The 21,070-nt window shown below is 41.6% G+C and overlaps 1 protein-coding gene across 2 annotated transcripts in view; it reads left to right on the forward strand.

Moving 5' to 3' along the window:
- The window catches only part of MALT1 (MALT1 paracaspase), a 619,135-nt gene that overhangs the window by 579,812 nt on the left and 18,253 nt on the right, over positions 1-21,070 (forward strand). For both annotated transcript variants that reach the window (XM_086960480.1, XM_086960479.1), the window contains 2 exons: positions 11,916-12,073; positions 15,173-15,298. In XM_086960480.1, coding sequence (XP_086816606.1) covers positions 11,916-12,073; positions 15,173-15,298 — 284 coding nt within the window. The remainder of the gene's footprint in view (positions 1-11,915; positions 12,074-15,172; positions 15,299-21,070) is intronic.

Consider the following 21,070-nt stretch of genomic DNA (forward strand, 5'->3'; position numbering starts at 1 on the left):
TGACGAAAGAAAAATCCCTCCAAATCCCCTGGCTGAAATATATCAAAGATACCCTGGGGGAAATAGATGAACAAAGATTATTTTTGGACCCATCCTTGGTGGACATATACACCAGTCACTCGGTACAAGGGCAATTGCTGGACAAATTTAGGGGCAGGAGGAGGGAGCTTGACTCTATTAAATCCTCGGTAGTGGCTCATTCACTAGTGTCGAATCAAGTTGGCATGGAACCTTACCTCTTTTTATTGCACAGTCAGCATGAGAGGTTTTTAATGACTCGTTTTAGGCTCAATTTGTTGCACCACATTTTAGCTCATCCATTAGGGTTTACTCCAACAATTGAGCAGAAGGGTGCCTGCGGCTGCGACAATAGGTCTCCGCAGGACACCCTTCATTTTGTATTATTGTGTCCTTATTTTAAAACACCCCGTCAAAGATTTTTAGTAGGGATTTTAAAAGACTCAAAAATCATCCATGCCAAATCTGCCTTACTGTTTCTGCAAAGAGCCACTGAAATGCGAACCTTATGTGCCATTATAAGCTTTCTTAAAGTTGCTTTTAAACTGAGAAACACTATGGGCTGCTGAAATTGGTAGGCAACGGAGCTATCTATTATGTGATTCGGAGCCTTTGTATGTCATCTGCACTTTGGTCCTATTAGTATCAATAACTCTTCCTTTTAAATGTGATGTCCCTTTCCTTTCTTTTTTAAATAATGAGATGTCGTTGAGAAAGTTCATGAGTATGTTTTTTTTTTATTGTGATGTATTTTCATGATGGTTTTTAACCTTCGAAATAAATAAACAAACTGAAACTGAAACTGATATATATTCACTGAAAAAAACAAATGTTAAAGTGACGTTTTAGCTAGGCTCAGATTTCACACACACAAAACAAAAGAAATTCAGCAGTTATAGTTACCTGAGATAACTATAAATTACTCCCCACCAATTCACTGCTTATGACCTCACATATTACATCACTCATGACATGGTCTATTTCTATGGTTTTGTGCATGTGAAATCTGAGCCTAACTATAACTTCCCTGTAACCTTTGGTTTTTGTCATCTTTGGGTGCATTTTCCCTTTTTTACTGTTCTCAGTTTCTATACTCAGACACCAAAAGTGATGCACTGTTGAAAGAATAATCAATGAGCATTGGGGAAAAACAATCATAAATATTGCACAAACAAAACCCAGCACTTGGTTTCTAACTCTGAGCTGTGCACAATATATATGGGACAACTTACATAATGTTATCACACAAACAAACTGTAGTATTAAATACATCAAATTCAAGACACTGGAAGAACTTTGGAGCAGAGATTTGAAAGTATGCTGTCCTTAATCTGCAACAAAAAATTCCACTTCTTAGAGAAATGACTGATTAGTTTACGCATAAAGAATAGCAAGCAAGGGACGCTCCTCATATTCTTATGCTGTTGTGGGTAAAAGATGCGCCTAAATTTGAAACAGACACAGATGACTCTGAACTTTCTTTTATAGAATAGTATCTTACATGTACCATTCCAAAAGACACTCAGGAAAAAAAGCATAAAGCAGGAGGTACTGCATTTCCATTCACATTCATGTCCATAATACTGTCAGCCCAAATATTTAATTGTTTTCTTAGCTCCCCATTGAACCTTCATGTTTTTACAAAGTCTGAAGCCAGTTATTTCTTCCCAGTTTTCTTTGGAAAGAAAGACAAAGAAAAGTACAAAACTATTGGAAAACGATTCTTAAAAACAAGACTACTTTTTACAAACATTTCAAATGTACCCATCAAAATTCTCCTAGGACTGCCCCTGTATTTCAACCTGCACTCCTCCTACGTGGTGAATTCATACTGACAAGGGCCTCTTTCATAATGGGATCCCTCAACCTCTTCCCCTTCTCTAGGGCCAGTAGGGCGTCCCTTCCATCACAAGGAATATGACTCTAAAGACCAGCTCCCCAATCCTTCTCAGAGATCTTCTGTACCTCTAGAGCTACTTCATATCCCTGAAACAACATGTCTATATCACGCCCCTCCTTACAGTTAGGCACCAGATCTCTGGGTATACGGACTCTTTGTTCTGCACCGGACACAGTAGTTCTGCTCCCACAATTGTTGCTAGACTCTAATAGCTATTTGGCCTTCAAGTCCACCTCCTAGACAGTCACATCATGAGCGAACAAGACCTTTTCTCCTTCAGGGCACTCTCAGCCTCAGCCGTTCTCTCCTGAGTACCCACATGGGCCAGCTCCAGCCTCAGGTTCCTCTCAGCCTGTCTGTCCTTGATCTCCAACAGGTACTGGGTTTGGAAGGAGACACTACTTTCAGCAAGCCAGTAGCCTCAGGGGACCTGATTCTAAGGTCAACTATAATCTGTGTTCTCCCTTATGAAGACTGCTGAAGTAGTCCTTTTAAAACTCTTCCTGTGGGGCAGATTGCATTCTGACGATGGCCTCCCGGACTGTAAGGGCAAACTAGTACTCAAACTTGGGCGTACAAGTGTGTAAATGGGTGTGTGAATTGTCTTATGGATGTGTGAGTGAGTGTGGCTGTCACTGGCTTTATGATTGAGTGTAACTGGGTCTGTAAGGGCCTTCCTGACTCTGTGAGCATGTGCAAATCACATACTATTACATGTCATACTATAAGCAAACAGCCACCTCTAATTTCAAACACATTCATTCATACTAGCATAATAAAACTAATAATCATTTGGTATAGCAATTCTTCTTTCTTCTTTCTCCTTTGCTGCTCAATTAATTTTTACTTAAGATTCTCATCTAAGCACTCTTTTATTTTCCCTTCTAGTAGACCGTCTAGAAGCTACACATTTCTCTCACCTTACATACACTCACTATTCATTTTCTAAATATACTTTTATGTATTACAACCGAATTAACATACCTGTAAAAGCTCTTTGCTGTTCTCTGAGTTTTATTTATATGTCTGGTAATATCTGTGTTCATTCAAAATCTCGAGTAGGAACTCCTGAAAACCACCTATCCTCTCAGTAGAAAATCAGATACAATTGCTACCCCTCACCATGTGTTCTTACTTATGCTACTCTACTTAACAAATTTCAGGCTTCCTTTCATCTTTCTTTTTTGTTATGCCACTTCTAAATGGTCCGTATTGGTTTAACCCTTTCCATATTTCCTGAGAAAAAGCCCAATTTGGTTGTTTTTTTCCAGGAATCCGCAGATCCATTGTGACGCTCAATGTGCCCCCCATGTAACTTTGCGGTGAGGTTCACAGATGTACACAGTTGCCATGCTAACCCCTGCTACGGCTCCACAGATCTCACGAGTGACCCACCTAATTTATACCATACATATGGGGTCAGAAAAGCCCTCACCTGACCCCTTCAGTTAGTAAGCAAGCATCTTTTCAGCCCTGTGGACTGTTCCCTGAGATATAGAATGGCGGCCGCAACTTTTCTGTCAAGTTGCGGGCAGCCAATCAGACCTTGCTGTGGTGCGTGGAGCCGCAGATTTACTGTGGGTGGATCCACCGAGAGTCCACATCCCTGGATATAAAAATCTGGTTTTAAGATAATATCTCTAAAACTACTAAGCAGCTTTTAAACAAATCACAAAAAGGGATCTTTTTGGACTAAGATTTAGCTTTCTGCCAAATTTTATGAAATTACGTTTAGCGGTTCAGGCTGTATTTGCGTTCAAAATTCATATGGGAGTTAACATGGGAAACGCACTCGGCCCCGCTTGACAGATCACCCTGAAACGGTCTATGCACAACTTAAATCAGCAGGAAAATACAACAGGAGAAATCCTGTAAACTCACTTGAGACCTGAGTAATGTAGTAACAAATAATGTCTCAACAGGTAATATTTGAAGGAAAATTAAACAAATGCACGAAGGAGACAAAAAATGAAGATACCCTGAGATTGAATCTCACAAGCTGTATTAGATGTTGTAGCGGACAGGCATTAACTTCAGACAGCAATACTCTTTTTTCAATATAGGTGTAATCACAAAGGTGCACAGATAGTGCTGGCTCATAAAAGGGTGAAGCTGCGCAAGTGAGGCAGGTGATATGGTGACAGTTTAGGACATACTGCAATTCATTCAAATATTGGGGTCAGGATACTTACGTCTCCGCCCAACCGCTGGTTTTTATCAATTGCAGTCATGTCCAATCCTAAATGTCCAAAAGCTTTTTATATACGTTTATCAGTCCACACATTTTTACTCCCACTTGAAGGTGTGTACAAAGAAAGAAAAAATGTGTGAAAAGGTCAGAAAGTACCTCATGTAAGAATCACCAAGGGAGCTGCTGGTAGGTACTCACCAGTTTGCTCATGTTTCTCATCATTAGTAACTTTCTTATCAGTGAAAGAAAAGATCCAGTGTCTAATATAAAAAAATAGGAAGTGAAGAAAGAATACAAAGAAAGTTTGCACAGGAAAGTGCTTGTGTCAAACTAGACCCAGTGATATCGGACAGCGTATCCACACTTCTCCAAACTAAAAATTAGTTGTGACTCACATGCATATGACCCTACTTTATTCAATGCTATTAGCCCACTCAAGATTAAAAAACGAACTGCGTGTTACAGACCACTTTGGCAACAAAGTCAATTTGGATTGTGGAGTACCCCAGGGCTCCTCCGTCTCACCACACCTCTTTAACATATACAAACGCCCCCTCATTTATGCACTCCAAAACATGAAATGCATAATCTAAAATTATGCAGATGATTTGCTATTTATTTTTAGACTTGATGACTCCTTTGTATAAGGAAGATTTTCAAAAGACCATGTATTTTATCCACGATTGGATGAACAGTAAACATATTAAACTCAGTGTGAACAAAACCGAGATTGCAGTCACAAAAAGCAAAATTGACTATTAGGATGTTTTATTTTGGCCCTCTGATATGGGAGATCCCCCACTTCTAAAGATATCGATAAAAAGCCTCAGAGGTATCGTCAGTGAGTTATTGATGATAACTCTAGTTACTTGCAGCCATTTCGTCCTGTTTCCTGTTGCTCCCCAGGATAAAAAAAATCCCTATGTTTCTGGCCTCTGATGCACTTAGCCAAGTTATAATCGCCTTGGTCATATGACGGCTGGACTACTCCAACTCTCTTACCATTGGATTCCCTAAGTCTCTTCTTCATAGGCTCCAAGTGGCCCATAATCAGGCCACTTATCTGATATGTCAGCAGTCTAAACATTGTCATATTACCCAGTCCTTCTAAAGGACCTCCATTGGGTCCCAATGAAGCAAAGGATTGTCTTTAATGTTGTGTGTGTTGTTTCTAAAGCTCTTGACGAGAATCGCCCTGTCTTTATAACCTCTCAACTCATGAAATACATCCCGAACAGGATGATAGACTCCTCTTCTAAGAATTTGTTGTAATTACCCAAGTTTAAAAAGAAGAGAATGAGTGGTTTGAGATTTTCTGTCTTGGTCACCCACATCTGGAACTCTTTTCCTCTTAAGATACGGGTGCCCTCAAATTACACAAAGTTTAGACAGGCTCTCAAGACCTGACTTTTCTGGCAAACGTGTGATTAGTGCACCTTCATATTTCTTTATTTAGCAGTCTGATTTTGCTATGTCTCCTCTGGCTTAGCGCCATGAAATTATTTGGTGTTCGTGCAATTATGAAATTTCCTTAACACAATATAACATAACATCCTGTCTGGTAGTGCAATAGACTTTGCTTTCCTGTTCCAACACTTCTAATATTCAAAAAATCATCTTGAAAAAATGGTGTGCACATAGTCAGTTAGGTTGATGAAAAAAACATTTGAAGGGTCATTCCTGCATTCTCTGTTTTTGGGCATAATATCAGCGCCAAGCCAAGGGTGAAGAATTGGGGAACTGTTACATTTTGTAATGCCTAAACGCACATACACAAACTGTCCGTGATTTTATCAGAACCTGGAGCATTGCCAATTTTTGGTGTCAGCATTTATACAGAGGCAAATAGGTCAGGATCCCTGCTCGTGATTTGTGACTTGCTGGTAAGGAGGCATCAACTCCGTCTGTGCAGTGATGGAAAAAAAATCATCCTCCATTATACTGATCTTGAGCATTGCACCTTGGGCTAGATGTAGAGTGTGGTAGCTGGGTTACTCCATCACAAACGTGGCAGGTATCCCGTTGGTGGTATTACATGTGCATTATATCCTATGACACTTATAATATAGCGGACAGAAAGTCCTATGTGCCAAACTCAAAACCAAGTCAACACATTTTTGCCACTATTGACAACTGTGGGCTCGATTCACAAAAGTAATCTGAGACAAAATCCTAACTTTACGACTTTTGGTATTCACAAAGGGCATTTAGGAGTAGTAAAGGTAGGATTCCTGACTGTAGTAAAGTTAGGATTCCTAACTTTATTACTCCTAAATGTCCTTTGTGAATTCCGAAAGTCGAAAGTTAGGATTTTGTCTCAGACTACTTTTGTGAATCGGGCCCTCTGTACCTTAAAGTTTATCATTCGCTCTATCTGCCTTGAGGTGCTCAGTCTTCCAGGTATGTTCCCAGCTGTAACTTTTCTCTATTTAGCGGGGTTTTATAAGCCTTCCTGCTGGACCACCCTTTCTCACTATTCTTTCTTTCTGTGGTGGCCAGGAAGATGTTTTTGCTACTCTGCCTTTTCTGACATACCTGGAGGGATTTCCCTTTAAATACTGCATTCCAGGGACAGATTTGGTCAGGAGTAACTCAGTTCTCACAGTAACTCAGTTCTCACATGCATACCTCTACATACTGGTAGGATTTGAGTGATTCAATACATGAGCACCCTAGAATAGCTGTAATGAGGGTGTGTATAGTAATAAGTATGTGAACCGTAAAGTATAGTGAAGTGTGAATAGTAAAAAGCATGCAACTTAACTTCCCTGGAGTCCCACTTCCGAGTTCCTTGACTTTTTTCTAAAACAACATTATTTGGTGCAAATTTGCATAATATAATATAACTTGCTGCAAGATATATTATAAAGGGCTCCTGACCACATTTGGAATATTCCTCAATGCCATGTCCATCATAAAGTGCCTGTTAGAGTAAACATTATAAAATGGATTGTGCTAGAGTGTGCTGCCCGTTACTGAAGGTATAATGCCAAATGAAATCTCAACTTGCTCCCTTTACCAGCCCACATACCTCTCTTGGTGCTCTGCCTCACCTACAAAGCTGTGAACTAAAAAAAAGACCGTATTTGGCTGGCCAGAATTACATACCAGGCTGTCTAAGGCACAACATACCACATGCAGCAGTAATGTCATGAGGCTTGATGCAAGAAAATGAAGGAAGAAAAGGACACGATGAAAGGCCCAAGTATCTGGAACTCCCTCACCAACCAGATCTGGCAACGCTTCTGAACTTCAGAAGGAGCTGAAACCTCTCCTCTCTAAAGAATACCCAAGCCATGCACTACTCTCATGTATGATGGGCCCAGTTGAAAGCCACCTATCGTAAAACTCTACACTCATGTTCCTTCTCCCACACCTGCATAAATCATTATTTCTTAGGACTTAGATGCGTTTTAGGCAAATCCTCACAAATACAGAAGGCAGAAGAAGGTTTTCTCCTTCAGCAAAGAGCAGGTTAGTCGCTCTATTTTTGTTCCTTTCCAGGGTTGGTTTGATGTCCATCACGCTGTACTTTATATTTAAAGCAGGGGACTCCAAACCGGTCCTGGAGGGCCGGATCCATGCCACATTTTTTTGATATCCCCATTGAGATACATGTAGTAATTTAAAAAATCTGGCATGGATCCGGCCCTCCAGGACCGGTTTGGAGACCCCTGATTTAAAGGATACCTGTTAATTTGACATCAGCAGGTAACCGAAACCAATCCTAACTGTCCATTAAGTGCCTCAGTCCTGTTATAGTGTGATGTATTTCGTGATCCGAGAGAAATTGCCCTACGGCTGAAGACTGGGACTTTAACCCCCTGATCCTGTTGTACTAAGGTCAGCCCCTATTAAAAACAAAATAGTTTTACTCACTTCCTGCAGGATCTCAAGTTGGGTGTCCCATGTAGGAAGGAGCTTGTGAGTTTGGTGGAGAGTCACAGCTGACTAGGGAATGGTGGCGACATCCGTACAAAAATAAGTCTGCCAAAGTCAGCTCAGCATGGACTGCACTACCTTTGCAAAATGTGCGTTCATTAGTATCTTTCAGACATAATTTAATTATGTTGTCAGACTGGGTCATGTTTGACAAATTGCATAACACTTTAACTTCGAAGATACAGTGCTAAGGATTCGCTTCTTTCACGATGTAGCCGAAGAGCACAGGGCCATAGGAGGCCTTGTCAGAGCTAATGACTGTCTGTAGCAAGACACCAACCAATTTATCAGAGCTAGGATATCCCTGCCTGAATTTTTTTCATACAGACAGCCCAACTTCAATATGGCAGGTGGGGAAGTCAGACAAGCTCCTCTAACCATCTGCAGAGTTCAATACCAAATGTGCTTCCTTCATGGTCCGAGGCAGTGGGAAACACAGGTCACCCTACACTCCAGAAAGCAGTGGTCCATCACAAGGTCCAGCCAGTGGATAATGCACCATTCAGGAAGGGATTTATGTGCAGTTCTACAAAGGGGGAGGGACCCTTCTCTTTCCAATAACTTAAAAGATCAATCTCAGCACAGCAGGGACACAAAATTGGAGAAAGTTCAGGCAAACTGGGATGGCAGTAAGCAAACACTTTTGTCACCCGTCGGGCAGAGGCCGTCCAGCCCTACAGTCACAAATGGGTGGAACAGAATACAGGTCACATTAGATTTGTTCCCTCTTCATCAATAGAAAAGAACGACAAGTACATCTATATAGGGGGTTGTATCAGGTGCCTCCATCTTGGGAGTCAATTGTGCACATAGGCAATCCTGCCGACACACACAAATGCAATCCACCTGATACTCTAAAGTGCTGACTCAGCGCCCCATCAGGGTTATCACTCCTCACCCCAAAGCCCGGCACCACAGCTCATCAGGAACTTAGTAATTAAGTGGCCCTGGGCCTCCTCCATGGATCACCCATCAATTGGCTCCACACGGTGGCAAATAGCAGCGTTGCATATATTGTGGTCAGTTACCCACATCGCTGTTGGCTGGACCACAGTTAGTTGTACCAAGGAGGATGGGACCTCCCATTTAGCAGTCCATGGAAGTCACACCCTCAAGTACAGGATATACCAGATCTCTGGGCCTCCGTGGGTTGGGCTCAGTGCTTGCCATGCCTAGAAAGGTGGGTGAGGCTATAAGGCCATGTGGAGGCAGCACACTGAAGGGGACATCACTGGCGCTTTTTCAGATGGATTGCACACATTATCACTGTAAACCTGCTCTGGAATTCAGTGTTTGTGGGTGAAGCTTGGGTTCCCCAGCACTGCAGTGTAAGGCTGGAGGCTGGAAGATGCCAGTAATATGCAGGTTCTCTGTCTGAGCCACAGTAGAGGTGTGTGTCAGCTATGCCCCACCCCCAACAAATTGTGAGCACAGTCTTTAGCAAATAAGACAATTCAATTGAAATTGCAGGCCCATGTAACTACTACCTCAATGTTTTGCTTACCAAATGTTGACATTATATGAAAAAAAATTATTACTGTAGTTAGGGGAGCCCTTGAAATAAAAGTGGACTATTGTAATTGTCAAGTCTTTGGCCTTTCTAAAGAAGAAATGTTCACCATATGATGAAAATACGCAATAGGGCAGTAAAAATTCCACTAAAGTGAAAAATGTTTTTTTTATTATTGTTGCATAGCCTGAACCACCATCTAATGTCAAGTGCCTTTACAGGCTGGAGAGGAAAGGAGGAAGAGGCATTATGTTGGGCAAATGGTTGTTGAAAAGAGTGAAGCTGCTAACTTCTCACATCCTTTGAAAATTGTAATTGCCCTCTAAACACAGCAAAATGTAGTTTAATTCAGAAAAATGGTCTTAATACCAGAAATCATTTTGCTATGCACCCTGAAGCCTAATGGTCATCTGCAAGGGCAATAGGCTTGCTTTGATTTGTTAGTAAAACTCTGTTCAACACTCACAATTCCAATTATGAAATAAGAAAAAGGCATAAAGTTCGTAAAACAATAAGATACTCTACTTTTTGTGTGTATGACTGTATTTCCAAAAAGAAGTCAAATATTCAATTTGGGATGTCTTTCCAGGTCCCATGAGCAGCAGAAGTTATTCTGGGTGTCAGTGCCTAATTTGCACAAACCGAAAAAATGTGCCAGGTCCCTTGTCAGGAGACCATTCCCCCATTGTCCCTGCCAGAGCTGCCAATGACAGCACCAATACTCCGATAATCATCCACTCTTAAAAGCATAATAAATCCAGGCCCCCATAGCTATAAAGGTGGCCTGTGTATTAGACATTTTTTATTGTGTATTGAATTAATAAACATCTGTTTTGATTATCTTTAAATTTGATTGCGAGCGCCACCTTGTGTCAAACAGTCATAAGTGCCAGTGCCAAGCACCGAAAACCACCAGCTCAAATAAAGCACTGGTGGGCATAAGAGGCATCAGCACTCCCAATAACCTCTTGAACAAAACTCAACACTGGATAACACTTAACCACCTCAAACTTACCACCCTCAAAACTGAATTCCTATTAATCTTGCCTCCCAATCCCACCTCTAACATCAAAGACTCGCTCCCACTGCTCACCGCCTTGAGCTGTACCCCACATATTGTTGATTCAGCAAAATCCCTAAGAATAACACTAGACAACAACCTCTCCATGATGAATCACATCAGCTCCACAACCAGAGGGGCCAATTTCCATTTCCACTTCTTAAGAAAACTAAAGCCTTTCCTGCCCAATGCAGATCTCAAGATGGCGGTTTAGGCTCTTGTGATCTCCAAACTTGACTATGGGAATGCTACAGTTGTTGGCCTACCAACAATAAAACTAGCACCGCCGAGGGCTACCCTTCCTACTGCTGCACAGCTCATCACAGATTTAAAGAAGAATGATCACATCACCCCAGCCCTCCACTCTCTGAACTGGCTAACTTATGAATGTAGGATCTACCTAACAATAGCATTCATGACATACAAAGCCGTCCACCACAACACTCCTCTTTACCTGGCTCAGAAACTGGAGTTATCCAGAAGGAATAGAGCTTCTCGTAGTAATTCCTCCCTACTGCTGAAACCCCCATATTTTCACAAAAAGAAACCTATAAGAGATCTTTCTCTGGTATTGCCCCAAGAATTTGGAACTATATTCTCCCAGAGATCAGGACCATCCCTTCATTTGTTCTTTTAAAAAACTAAGTAAAAATGAGACTACTGAATAATCTCCTTCCTATTTGAGGCGACTATCCATGCCAATTTGATTTCTTTGCTGGTGTTTTCACTATGTCTCTTTGTAGTATCTTTTCATGCTGTATATTCTATATTTTGCTCCTTGTATATTTGAAGCTATTTATTAAGTTGTACAGTGCTCTGACACCAACATTCTGGTCTTATTTGTGCTCTGTAAAACTTTATAAATAAAAATAAGAGTTTTGTGCCCACCTTGTGAAAATACACAAGAATCTTACATATCTAGCTAGTTACTAATACTGTTTTGTCTGTTAGAATTATTGCCATATGAAGTTTGCTGCTTTATATGTGTAGGTAAATTTGCATTTTTACAGCATAAAGTCCATAAAACCTCTTTGAAAACTAAAATTGCTAAATCATGCCTACTGTTTGGTGGAAATACATTACCTGTGGGATGTGGCATTGTCCATAGGATTTGCTAGATTGTGTATTCTAGCAGCATATTGGTTATATAAATGATTTGTTGTTACTTGATGCCCAACACCCAGTTTCTTAAAGCTAAAAGCGTAGTTTGGTCATTAACAAGTTATCAAGGAGAACTAGTGAATAGTAGTTATGTTTGTACTCCTAAATATTAAATAAAAATCTTTCTTTTTAGAGCTTCCTGAAAGCATGTCTTTTGAATTTGACTGTGGAGTTCAAATCCAGCTAGGATTTGCAGCAGAATTCTCTAATGTAATGATCATATACACAAGAATAGTGCAGAAGCCTCCAGAAATTGAGCTTTGTGAGGCGTACGTCACAGACTTCCCACTTGTAAGTTGTACTTCATTTCTAATAAGTTATATTCTCTTTGTTTGGATCTTAAGATCCATTCGTAGAAAGAACATATGCATAACAAGAAAACGTTTTTCATACCATTCTGAAACCCTGCAGACAGTTATGAAATAATTAATTTGTTAGAACTGAATTGATAAAAGGTGTTTGACTTCTTTAGGAGTAATGCTTTTTTTCCTTCCGCGCAGTTTATTCCCAGTGTGTGGTGAAAAGTAGTACTTTGTGTCTGGTAATAGGAAATGTGCTACAATTGATGTGTGAGCAGAAATGTTAATGTGTGCCCCCTTCTGCACTGACTTTGTCCCTACTCATGATTTACCCATCTGTTCCATTTTGTCTGCTGGTTTCCCCAGTATTGTATTCTAGCTCAGTTCAGTTTTTGGTATGTACTGCTGGTTTTCCTTTATTCTAGAATCTGGATCCATTCAGGCATGGATTTGTTGCTTCTGTTCCGGGTCCCTTTCTACTTTTAAGATGAATTTACTGGACCTACACTCCGGGAGGGGTGTTACATCTAGCCCATGAGCGACATAACGACATACGAATTTGTACTGAGCTCAGTGTGCTGATAGAGACATGATATTGGGCCTATTAACAAGATCATCATGAACCTAATCACTTAAATGTTTTGCTGGTACTAGACAAGCTCATGTCATCATTAGCACTGACATGAAATAATGTTAGATATTACCTTATCCACCACCCTCTATATGAAGTGAGAATAATATGTGAATTAAAGACATGGAATTGGTGATATTGCACATTGCTGTATGTTGCATTGAATTTTGAAATGTTTTGTGTTAGAAATAATGTTTTGCAGAGGTTTGAGTGAAGGCTAAATGAGAACATCAAGGGTCTAACTAGTCTTCAGATCTTGCATAACCTGTGAATTGTCTGCCTTCTGATATTTTTGTTTTAGAGCCTCTTTTACACCCCTAATAATTAAAGGAATTTGAAATGTAGCCTACGCTCCTAGGTGAGAAGAAAATAATTGATAATTGCCAAAACCAAAACAGGGATATATCAATATTTAGGCTTAAATATTACATTTGGAGATTTAACCTCCGGTTTTGTAATGAATCTGGTCTTCATATACAGGAAATAAATACATATTCTAGTTGTCACTAATGTATCCCTCTACTATAAAATTGTGAGTGCCATAGAAGATTTCTACGAAGTTATTATTGATCACATTATCATCAATGAAATATGTTACTGATAAAATATCCCATTGATATTTCTATTTCATTTCTAAATCAGGAATGCTTCAACATCACCTGTATTATGAATAGAATTGTACAACTGTTCGCTGTGACCATTATAATTTATATTCTTTTTCAATTTTGAATATTTATCAAACCATATTAAAATATCAATGTTCATTAATGTTTTCACAACTGTCCTACGAATGTAGTTCATTGCTTAAGAAAAAAATAATCAAATTAAGTGAAAGTTCTTTTCAAGAAAGGGGGGACCGTGCTGCTTTCCTGTGCAGCGAATATCACCAGACACTAGCTGTGTCTTTGAGACCTAGCATAGTATCAATGGCTTCACTAATTATGATTAAATTACTTGCTTCCCTCTTGCAGTCAAACATGTTCAATAAATTCCGAACTCCTTTAAACAAAATTATGTGTTGCCTTCCATATTCCAAGATACTAATCAATTTGATTCCAGGTTCCAAGGAAAAGTTGAAAGCTTTCATTCAATACATAGATATAGAGTGTGGGAACTCCATATTTCTAGAGATACAATTTGTTTATTACCTAAAATATGTCTTTCAAACAAGTGAACACAACTGTGCCTTTGGCAAAATTGAAGCCTGCGAAGAGAGGCTGTTGCATGACGGTGGTCTATGAATCTGAAAACGCTTAGTTTGTTACTTCTTCTGAGACTTAACAAATTATGTGGGAAAGCTTTGTAGATTTCAAAAGTCAAATCGGTCTTCCAGCATAATGTCACATTTGCCACTTTTTTCCCACTAGCAAGACTCCACAATAGCGTGCTACATGCAGGTTCATCTGTTAACCCACTTTGGCAATTGACTGTACAGTACAAAAGTCACCTCCATGTGATTTGGGTTATTGGCCTCTACGCTGGAACAACCTAAAGAATCTACTTAGTACTTGGCCTTTGATTTTTAATAAACATTGCCTTCTTAAGAGTACAGGTCAGGAGCATCATAGTCCTCCTGAGGTCCAAGGCCATCATACTGTAATAAGGTAAAGTGGAAACAAAACACTCAACAAAATTCTTAAGCAGAAGATGAACTTTCTCAAAATTAGTTATATTTGTATGTTTTTGTGGGTACAGTAAGTATAGTAGCTAACTAAAACATTGCCCATTAAGAATCATTTGAGATATAGTGCAGCAGGGCCAGTTGGTCATAGATTGCTAATGCGGTACAATGGACCATGATGCAACTATTGGTGCTCTTCTTCTGTCAAATGTGAGGAATATGGCATCAAATAAGCACTGCAGACCCTGTCTTGTATCTTTTGAATGGAAGTCAATCCTATGTTGTCACTCTATCTTCCAACACTACAATTTGTTTAAAAATTCATCTTTTCACTGAGTCACACACCCAAATGGTAGCAGTTTGTACTACATCCACATGGAGCCTACACCTGTGTCTAGAAATCTTTGGGAGAATGCATTGGATGCTTACAAGTACAGTTCCTTTCAAGGGTGTGGTTGTGCCTTATAGTTCATTTATCTTTATATTTTATTATGATATTGTATTTCCAGATATGCACATTGATATACATAATGAGGTGTCCATAATGCATGCATAATATGAAAAATGCAATAGCGCATATCTTGCAATGTGACTCTGCACTATGTCTACATCAAAAGGTATGGATTTTAGTAGGTCATTAAAAAATACGCATATTTGTGTTTTTTGGTTTTTTTCTTTTGTGGAATGCAGTATCTTACAACAATGTGTTGTATGCCTAACTAACTTTTACAGCCAGAGTCTCAGATTCCTTTTGTGCCTGGAACGAAATAATGACAGTCAGCCTGCCAAATAATAGATTCTGCATATGTTACTGACTTGTGTATATTTTGTGTTACCAGGACCTTGACGTGGATCCTAAATTGACCAATAAAGGCACTCCTGAGGAAACTGGCAGCTACTTAGTGTCAAAGGACCTCCCAAAGCACTGTTTGTACACGCGGCTAAGTTCATTACAAAAGTTAAAGGTACATATCTTTGCGGCCTTATTTACTGTGTCCTATACTTTTAATTCTTGTTGTATTTTCAATGATTCGGTTTAAAATGGTGAGAAAAAGTACCGAAATGTAGTTTGATATTTAGAGAAACTTTATAACTATGAATGGATTGGGTTGTGGTTAGTCAAAACGACCTGCTGATTCTACTTGCTAATTTCGAAATGTGTAGGCTGTTTTTGATTAAATAATGTGCTTTTAATGTCACTCATGGTATAGCTGGTGAGCTGTATCAAACTCGGGTCGAGAATAAATTGTATAATTAGCTTTTTTTTTTTTAAAACCGGTATTTTCATTATTTTGCTCCACCAATTAATGACTTCTTTAGAGTGTGTTAAATGTCATTTGCTTATCCTGTAGTAACATGCCCAAGTCGAAGCAACTGTACAATATAAGGGTATTCGTAATGAGAATAAATATATATAAAGCATGTAAGACATTAACTCCTCCACCAATATGTTCATTAAAATCAGAGTAAATTGAATTACTCATGGCATCTTCCGCTGTCCCAGGTCATAAAAGTTTCTAGTGCCTCCTTGTGTTTGCTTTGTTCGCCTTAAGTTGGCAGGGTATGCCCAGACGTGGGCCCCTTGCTCACTTTGCCACTAGATTCAAGCTAGCCTGGCCGATAAGGGCTGTTAGCCCGGAACCAGTCCCAGATTGTTTGTTTCCAGTCCAGGGACGACATGGCTTGGTAGTTCAGGCTGGACTGTTCCAATGAGGCACAGGGCCAAGACTGATTTGCATATAGCTGTGTCTGAACTGGGGTGGCGGAGTGAGCTAAAGAACGATGATGGATTCAACCCAGATCTGTGACTGGGGGTGCGTGTCTGGAAAGTTTCAGCGCTCCGTCCATCATCTCCTTGTGTTTGCTTCATAATAGTTTGTGCCACTTCTAAGTATTGTAAATAAACAACTTTACTATTACTCTAAATTGGGTATGCCTGTGTGTTAAGACTTAGGCCTCTGTTCAGTTCCGATAATTTGCTACACTGGTATGAATTCATGAAGGCCATGAATTTAAACCAGTTTTAAAGTCAGGACCAAGAATCCAGAAAAACAACATTTCATTTCTGAGTAATCAGGAAATTACTTCCAGCAGCAAAAAGGTAGGATGTCATTTTAGATTTCAGCAGAAAAAATGGAAAGTATTAAATAGACAGATGTGTGCCTGCAGCCCCCTCCCACACTGCCTAGCAGAACAGTTCATTTCAGTCAGTGCCACTGGAAATATAGAACATGAGAGGACCAAATTATGCAGCAAGAAAATGCAAATTATGTGGCGCAATACAGCATAAAGTGTGATAGTAGTGCGTCATTATTTTGTTTTTTACACATGGTAACACTATCTGGGCAAAGGTTTTACCTCATTAGTACTGGTGTAACAACCAATTCAAAAAGCTTTTTTCGAGGATTAGACTCATAAAAGCACAAACATACATTTAAAATACATCGTTAAAAATTGTTTCCTCATTAATACAGTAATTTTAAGAAAAATTGTGCAGACATAGACAATTAATCGGAGCAAAAAAGCAATCTAAAACTTTAGTACATGATTGCAAAGATGCCAGAAAGGATACCCCAATCGATGTACTCTAGAGAAGAGCCCTCCGTCTGATAGACCATGCCCACCCCAGGTACTTGGCTGTTGCTAGGACTACAGGCATATGGGTGGAAGTGCAAATGATTCGTAAGGCCTCGACACCCCTTGATGTCCCTAAATTTTTACAAACCGGGACTAACCAGACTTTTCTCGGGGTGGCATAAGCTTTGCAAGAGAATAAGAAGTGGCCTATACTTTCATTTGATGCACCACAAGCTGGACAACATGAGGTGGAGGAAATCCTCCACCTACCTGTCAGTGATCTCAATGGAAGAGCACCTGATCTTAACTGGAAAAAAAGCTTCCTGTCCCCAGGGTTGGTTATGCTGTCCCAATAAGGTTCCAAAACTGGATACAGTTTAACTACCACAAAGCGCCCCGTCATGGAGTCGGATTTAGTTTTGTTCCAGACTCTTTCAGCAACCCGAACCCAATATAGATCTTTAATCGCATTTTTGCTTGGAAAGGGTTCTCGGTTGGATTGTCCCATAAATTTGAGAGACCAAGATCGCCTAGAGCAGACCTGAGATTTTTTAGCCAAACTATCTTATGAAAGGTATCAGCATTTATTATGGCTAAAAACCCCTCTGCATAGTGCCGGATCTCCGGGGTAGTCCAGAGGCGTTTCCAATAGAGAATCGGGCGCAACCTTGCTAGGTCACTAACTGCTCTTCTCCCTAGGTCAAGACCAAGGGGAATCAGTGGGGTACTCTGTGGGAGTCCTGTGATTCCCCTAAAAAACCTGTTCTCAGAGGTCTGCAAGGGGAGGAGCTTCCCAAAACCCCACAGCTCTGCCCCATAGAGAGCAGACCCAAGAGCCTTGGCGTCATATACTGCCAAAACGGGTTTTATTGGTTTGGACTTAGATTTTTTGTGTTCCACCCGAAGTGCCCCCGAGATCTGTTGGTGCCTCAAGACCGCCATTTCTATGTGCTGGGACCATCTCGAATCGTTTCTTATCTGTATCCCAAGATAGGTAAATACAGTTACCACCTCTAACAGGCAGTTGTTCAAGAATATTTTTGGCCTGGGTCTACGTTTTGATGCAAAGGCCATCAGCTTGGTCTTACCCACATTGACTTCCAGGCCGTGCTCCCCGCAAAAAGAGTCAAAAATATTCAAAGCTCGCTGCAGACCGCCTGGAGTTTTGGATAGAATTAGCGTATCATCGGCGAACATCAGGATCGGAACCCTGAGGCCCGCCAACGAAGGCGCATCTACACTGGCGTCCAGCATTCGAGCCACTATCCCATTGATGAATAAAGAAAAAAGCTGGGGAGCCATTTCGCACCCCTGGCGCACTCCACGTTCAACCGGGAAGTCAACAGAGGATTCACCATGCATGCCCCATTGGATTTTGGCAAAGTTGCACTCATGCAACCTCATTATCAGGGTAAGTAGCTCTGCCGGAAGACCCATTTCGCTCTGAACTGCCCAGAGCTTTCTCCTTGGGACCAGGTCGAAGGCCGCCTTCGCCAAGCACCACCGTCCCCCACTGTAGCAGAGCAAAACGAAACACCTGGTCAACTGTACTGGTGGCCCGCCGAAAACCAGCCTGGTAAGGGGACAGGGCATTGTTCTCGTCAACCCAATCCATCAATTTGTTGACCACCATCCTGCCTACCACTTTTTGGACGGTGGCGATCAAGCTTATCGGCCTGTAGTTAACCGGAAGAGACCGGTCCCCTTTTTTGTATATGGGTATGATGATCGCTCCCCTCCATAATTCCAGCCGATCCCTTCGCAATGGCATTTCCCAAAAGGAATATACATCTGGCCCAGCTCGCCTTATCATTAATGAAAACATCAGCTGGTACGCCATCTAGACCCGCGGCCCTTCCCCCGGGGACAGTGCATAGAGCGTCTTCAGTTTCTTTAAGGGTGAATAAATTCCCAGTGGAATATACAGCTAAGATTGCTTCCACATCCTTATACTGTGCAGTCTCAACTTATTGGGGTTTGAAGTGATCTACCCAGGCACCCTCTGGAACGTTGTTACCGGGTTTGTCTGGAATTCCACCTCTACCCCACTTAACAATATTCCAGAATAACCTAGAGTCCTTAGCCCCCGAGGCCTCCTTTAGTTCGGCCCAATGCTGTTCGTCCCATAATTTTTTAGCTAGGGTTAGGCTGGCCTTATAATGCTTTCTGGCGCCACTAATCGCTACCCTGTCCCTACTCCGAATTGCTCTACCCAAACTTAGCCTAGCTTCCCTACACTGGGGATTATACCACTTGGCTAGTTTAGGTGGTTGTTTGCTATTTGTCTTACGGGGCCTCAGGAAGTGCGGTTTTAAAAGGGAAAAGAGTTTATCATGAATATCAGTTATTTCCCTATTCAATTCAATTCAATTCAATTCAATGAATTTATATAGCGCGCTACATACCCAGAGGGTCTCAAGGCGCTTGAGGAAGGGTGGGGAATTACTTGTCGAATATCCAGGTTTTAAGTTGCTTTCTGAATGCTAGGTGGTTCTGAGTGAGGCGAAGGTGAATGGGAAGTGAGTTCCAGGTTTTAGCCGCTAGGTAGGAGAAGGATCTTCCTCCCAGTGTGGCTCACTGGTTAGAGGCGGCAGACCCGAGAGCAGAGGACGGCCCAGGACCAGGGTTCGATTCCCGACGCGGCAGGTTTCTGGACCAGGGTCAGCAGACTCGATAATTCTCTCGCCTCGGTGCCCACTCTGATCAGCGATCGCACTCGGCAACTCTGGGCACTAGCTTGCCTCATCTTCACTAACGGCCCCACCAGACCGCCGGGGATGCCTGGTCTCACCCTGGAGATACCCATTAAGGGACCATCTCTCAGGGAAGCCAGGAAGGGTTTCGCAGAGGTCGAAGCGCGGAGATACTCCTCCGGGAGTCGATCCTAGCGCTATATAAACTTGCAATTATAAACTTGCAATTAATGGTGGTTTTGTTGATGCGAGGTACAGAAGCAAGGGCTTGATTGGAAGAGCGTAGCTGGCGGGGGAGGGGGGGGGTGTAGAAGGAGAGTCGTGTGTTGAGGCATTCGGGCCCAAGTTCGTAAAGTGCTTTGTGTGCGTGGGTTAGGAGGCGGAATGTTATCCTCTTATTGACGGGGAGCCAGTGGAGGTCTTTCAGGTGACCAGAAATGTGGTCTTTACGCGGGATGTCTAGTATGAGTCTGGCTGATGCGTTCTGGATGCGTTGGAGTCTTTTCTGAAGTTTTGCAGTGGTACCGGCGTATAGGGTGTTTCCGTAGTCCAGGCGGCTTATAACCAGTGCGTGGGTGACCGTTTTTCTAGTTTCGGTGGGGATCCCCATAGCGGTGATTGCAATATCCACCTCAGAAATTATAAATGCCATGGATTCCACATTAGCCAATACACTCGGCCAGTTCAATCTACGCATGTCGTTAGTCATATCAGGCAGCGGACCATCGGTCGATTGAAGATTCCCTATTGTGACCGACCACCAGTTATGGGCCACGCAGAGAGGATTGTGATCACTCTCCAATCTGCCCTTTATTTCCATGTCGCATACTAACTGCCACAGGTTCAGGCTACAAAGGACATAGTCTGTCCGGCTTTGGCTACGACCATTGTCGAATGTGCAGACACCTCCCCTGTCACTCTTCGTTCTCCCATTTAGGGCTCTCAGTCCCCGTTCCAGGCAGATGGCATTCAATCGTATTATATCGTTTGTCCACCGCCTAACCGGGGCCAGATCTAGAGTTGGGATGCCCCATTGCGTATCTTCCTCTCGCCCCAAAGGATCGTCAGAGATATCTAGGGGTTCAAAAGTCCTGTTTAGATCGCCAGCAACTATAACTTTGTTACCCAAGGACTGCTTTTCCAAAGGAGAGGACAAGGCCTCTAGGATAGGTGACTTCCCTCTAGTACTGCCCTTGACATAGACATTATAAATGTCTAGTTCTCCCCAATGGTCTGATACCATTCTTATCATTTGGATCTCATTGCAACCCGATGCCACCATTTTGATTACGGGTAGGCCTTGACGTATCCAAATTGTTAGACCCCCCCATAGGTCGACCCTTGTCACCTTTACTAGCCGGAATTGAGAAGTTTAAATAGCCAGGAAGAAATATAGGATCGCAAGCCCATGTCTCTTGGAATAGACATACATCAAAACCGTTGATGAAGTCTATCCAGTTTTGGGAT

Source organism: Lissotriton vulgaris, chromosome 3_1, assembly GCF_964263255.1.
Source record: "Lissotriton vulgaris chromosome 3_1, aLisVul1.2, whole genome shotgun sequence".
NCBI classification, from domain to species: domain Eukaryota; kingdom Metazoa; phylum Chordata; class Amphibia; order Caudata; family Salamandridae; genus Lissotriton; species Lissotriton vulgaris.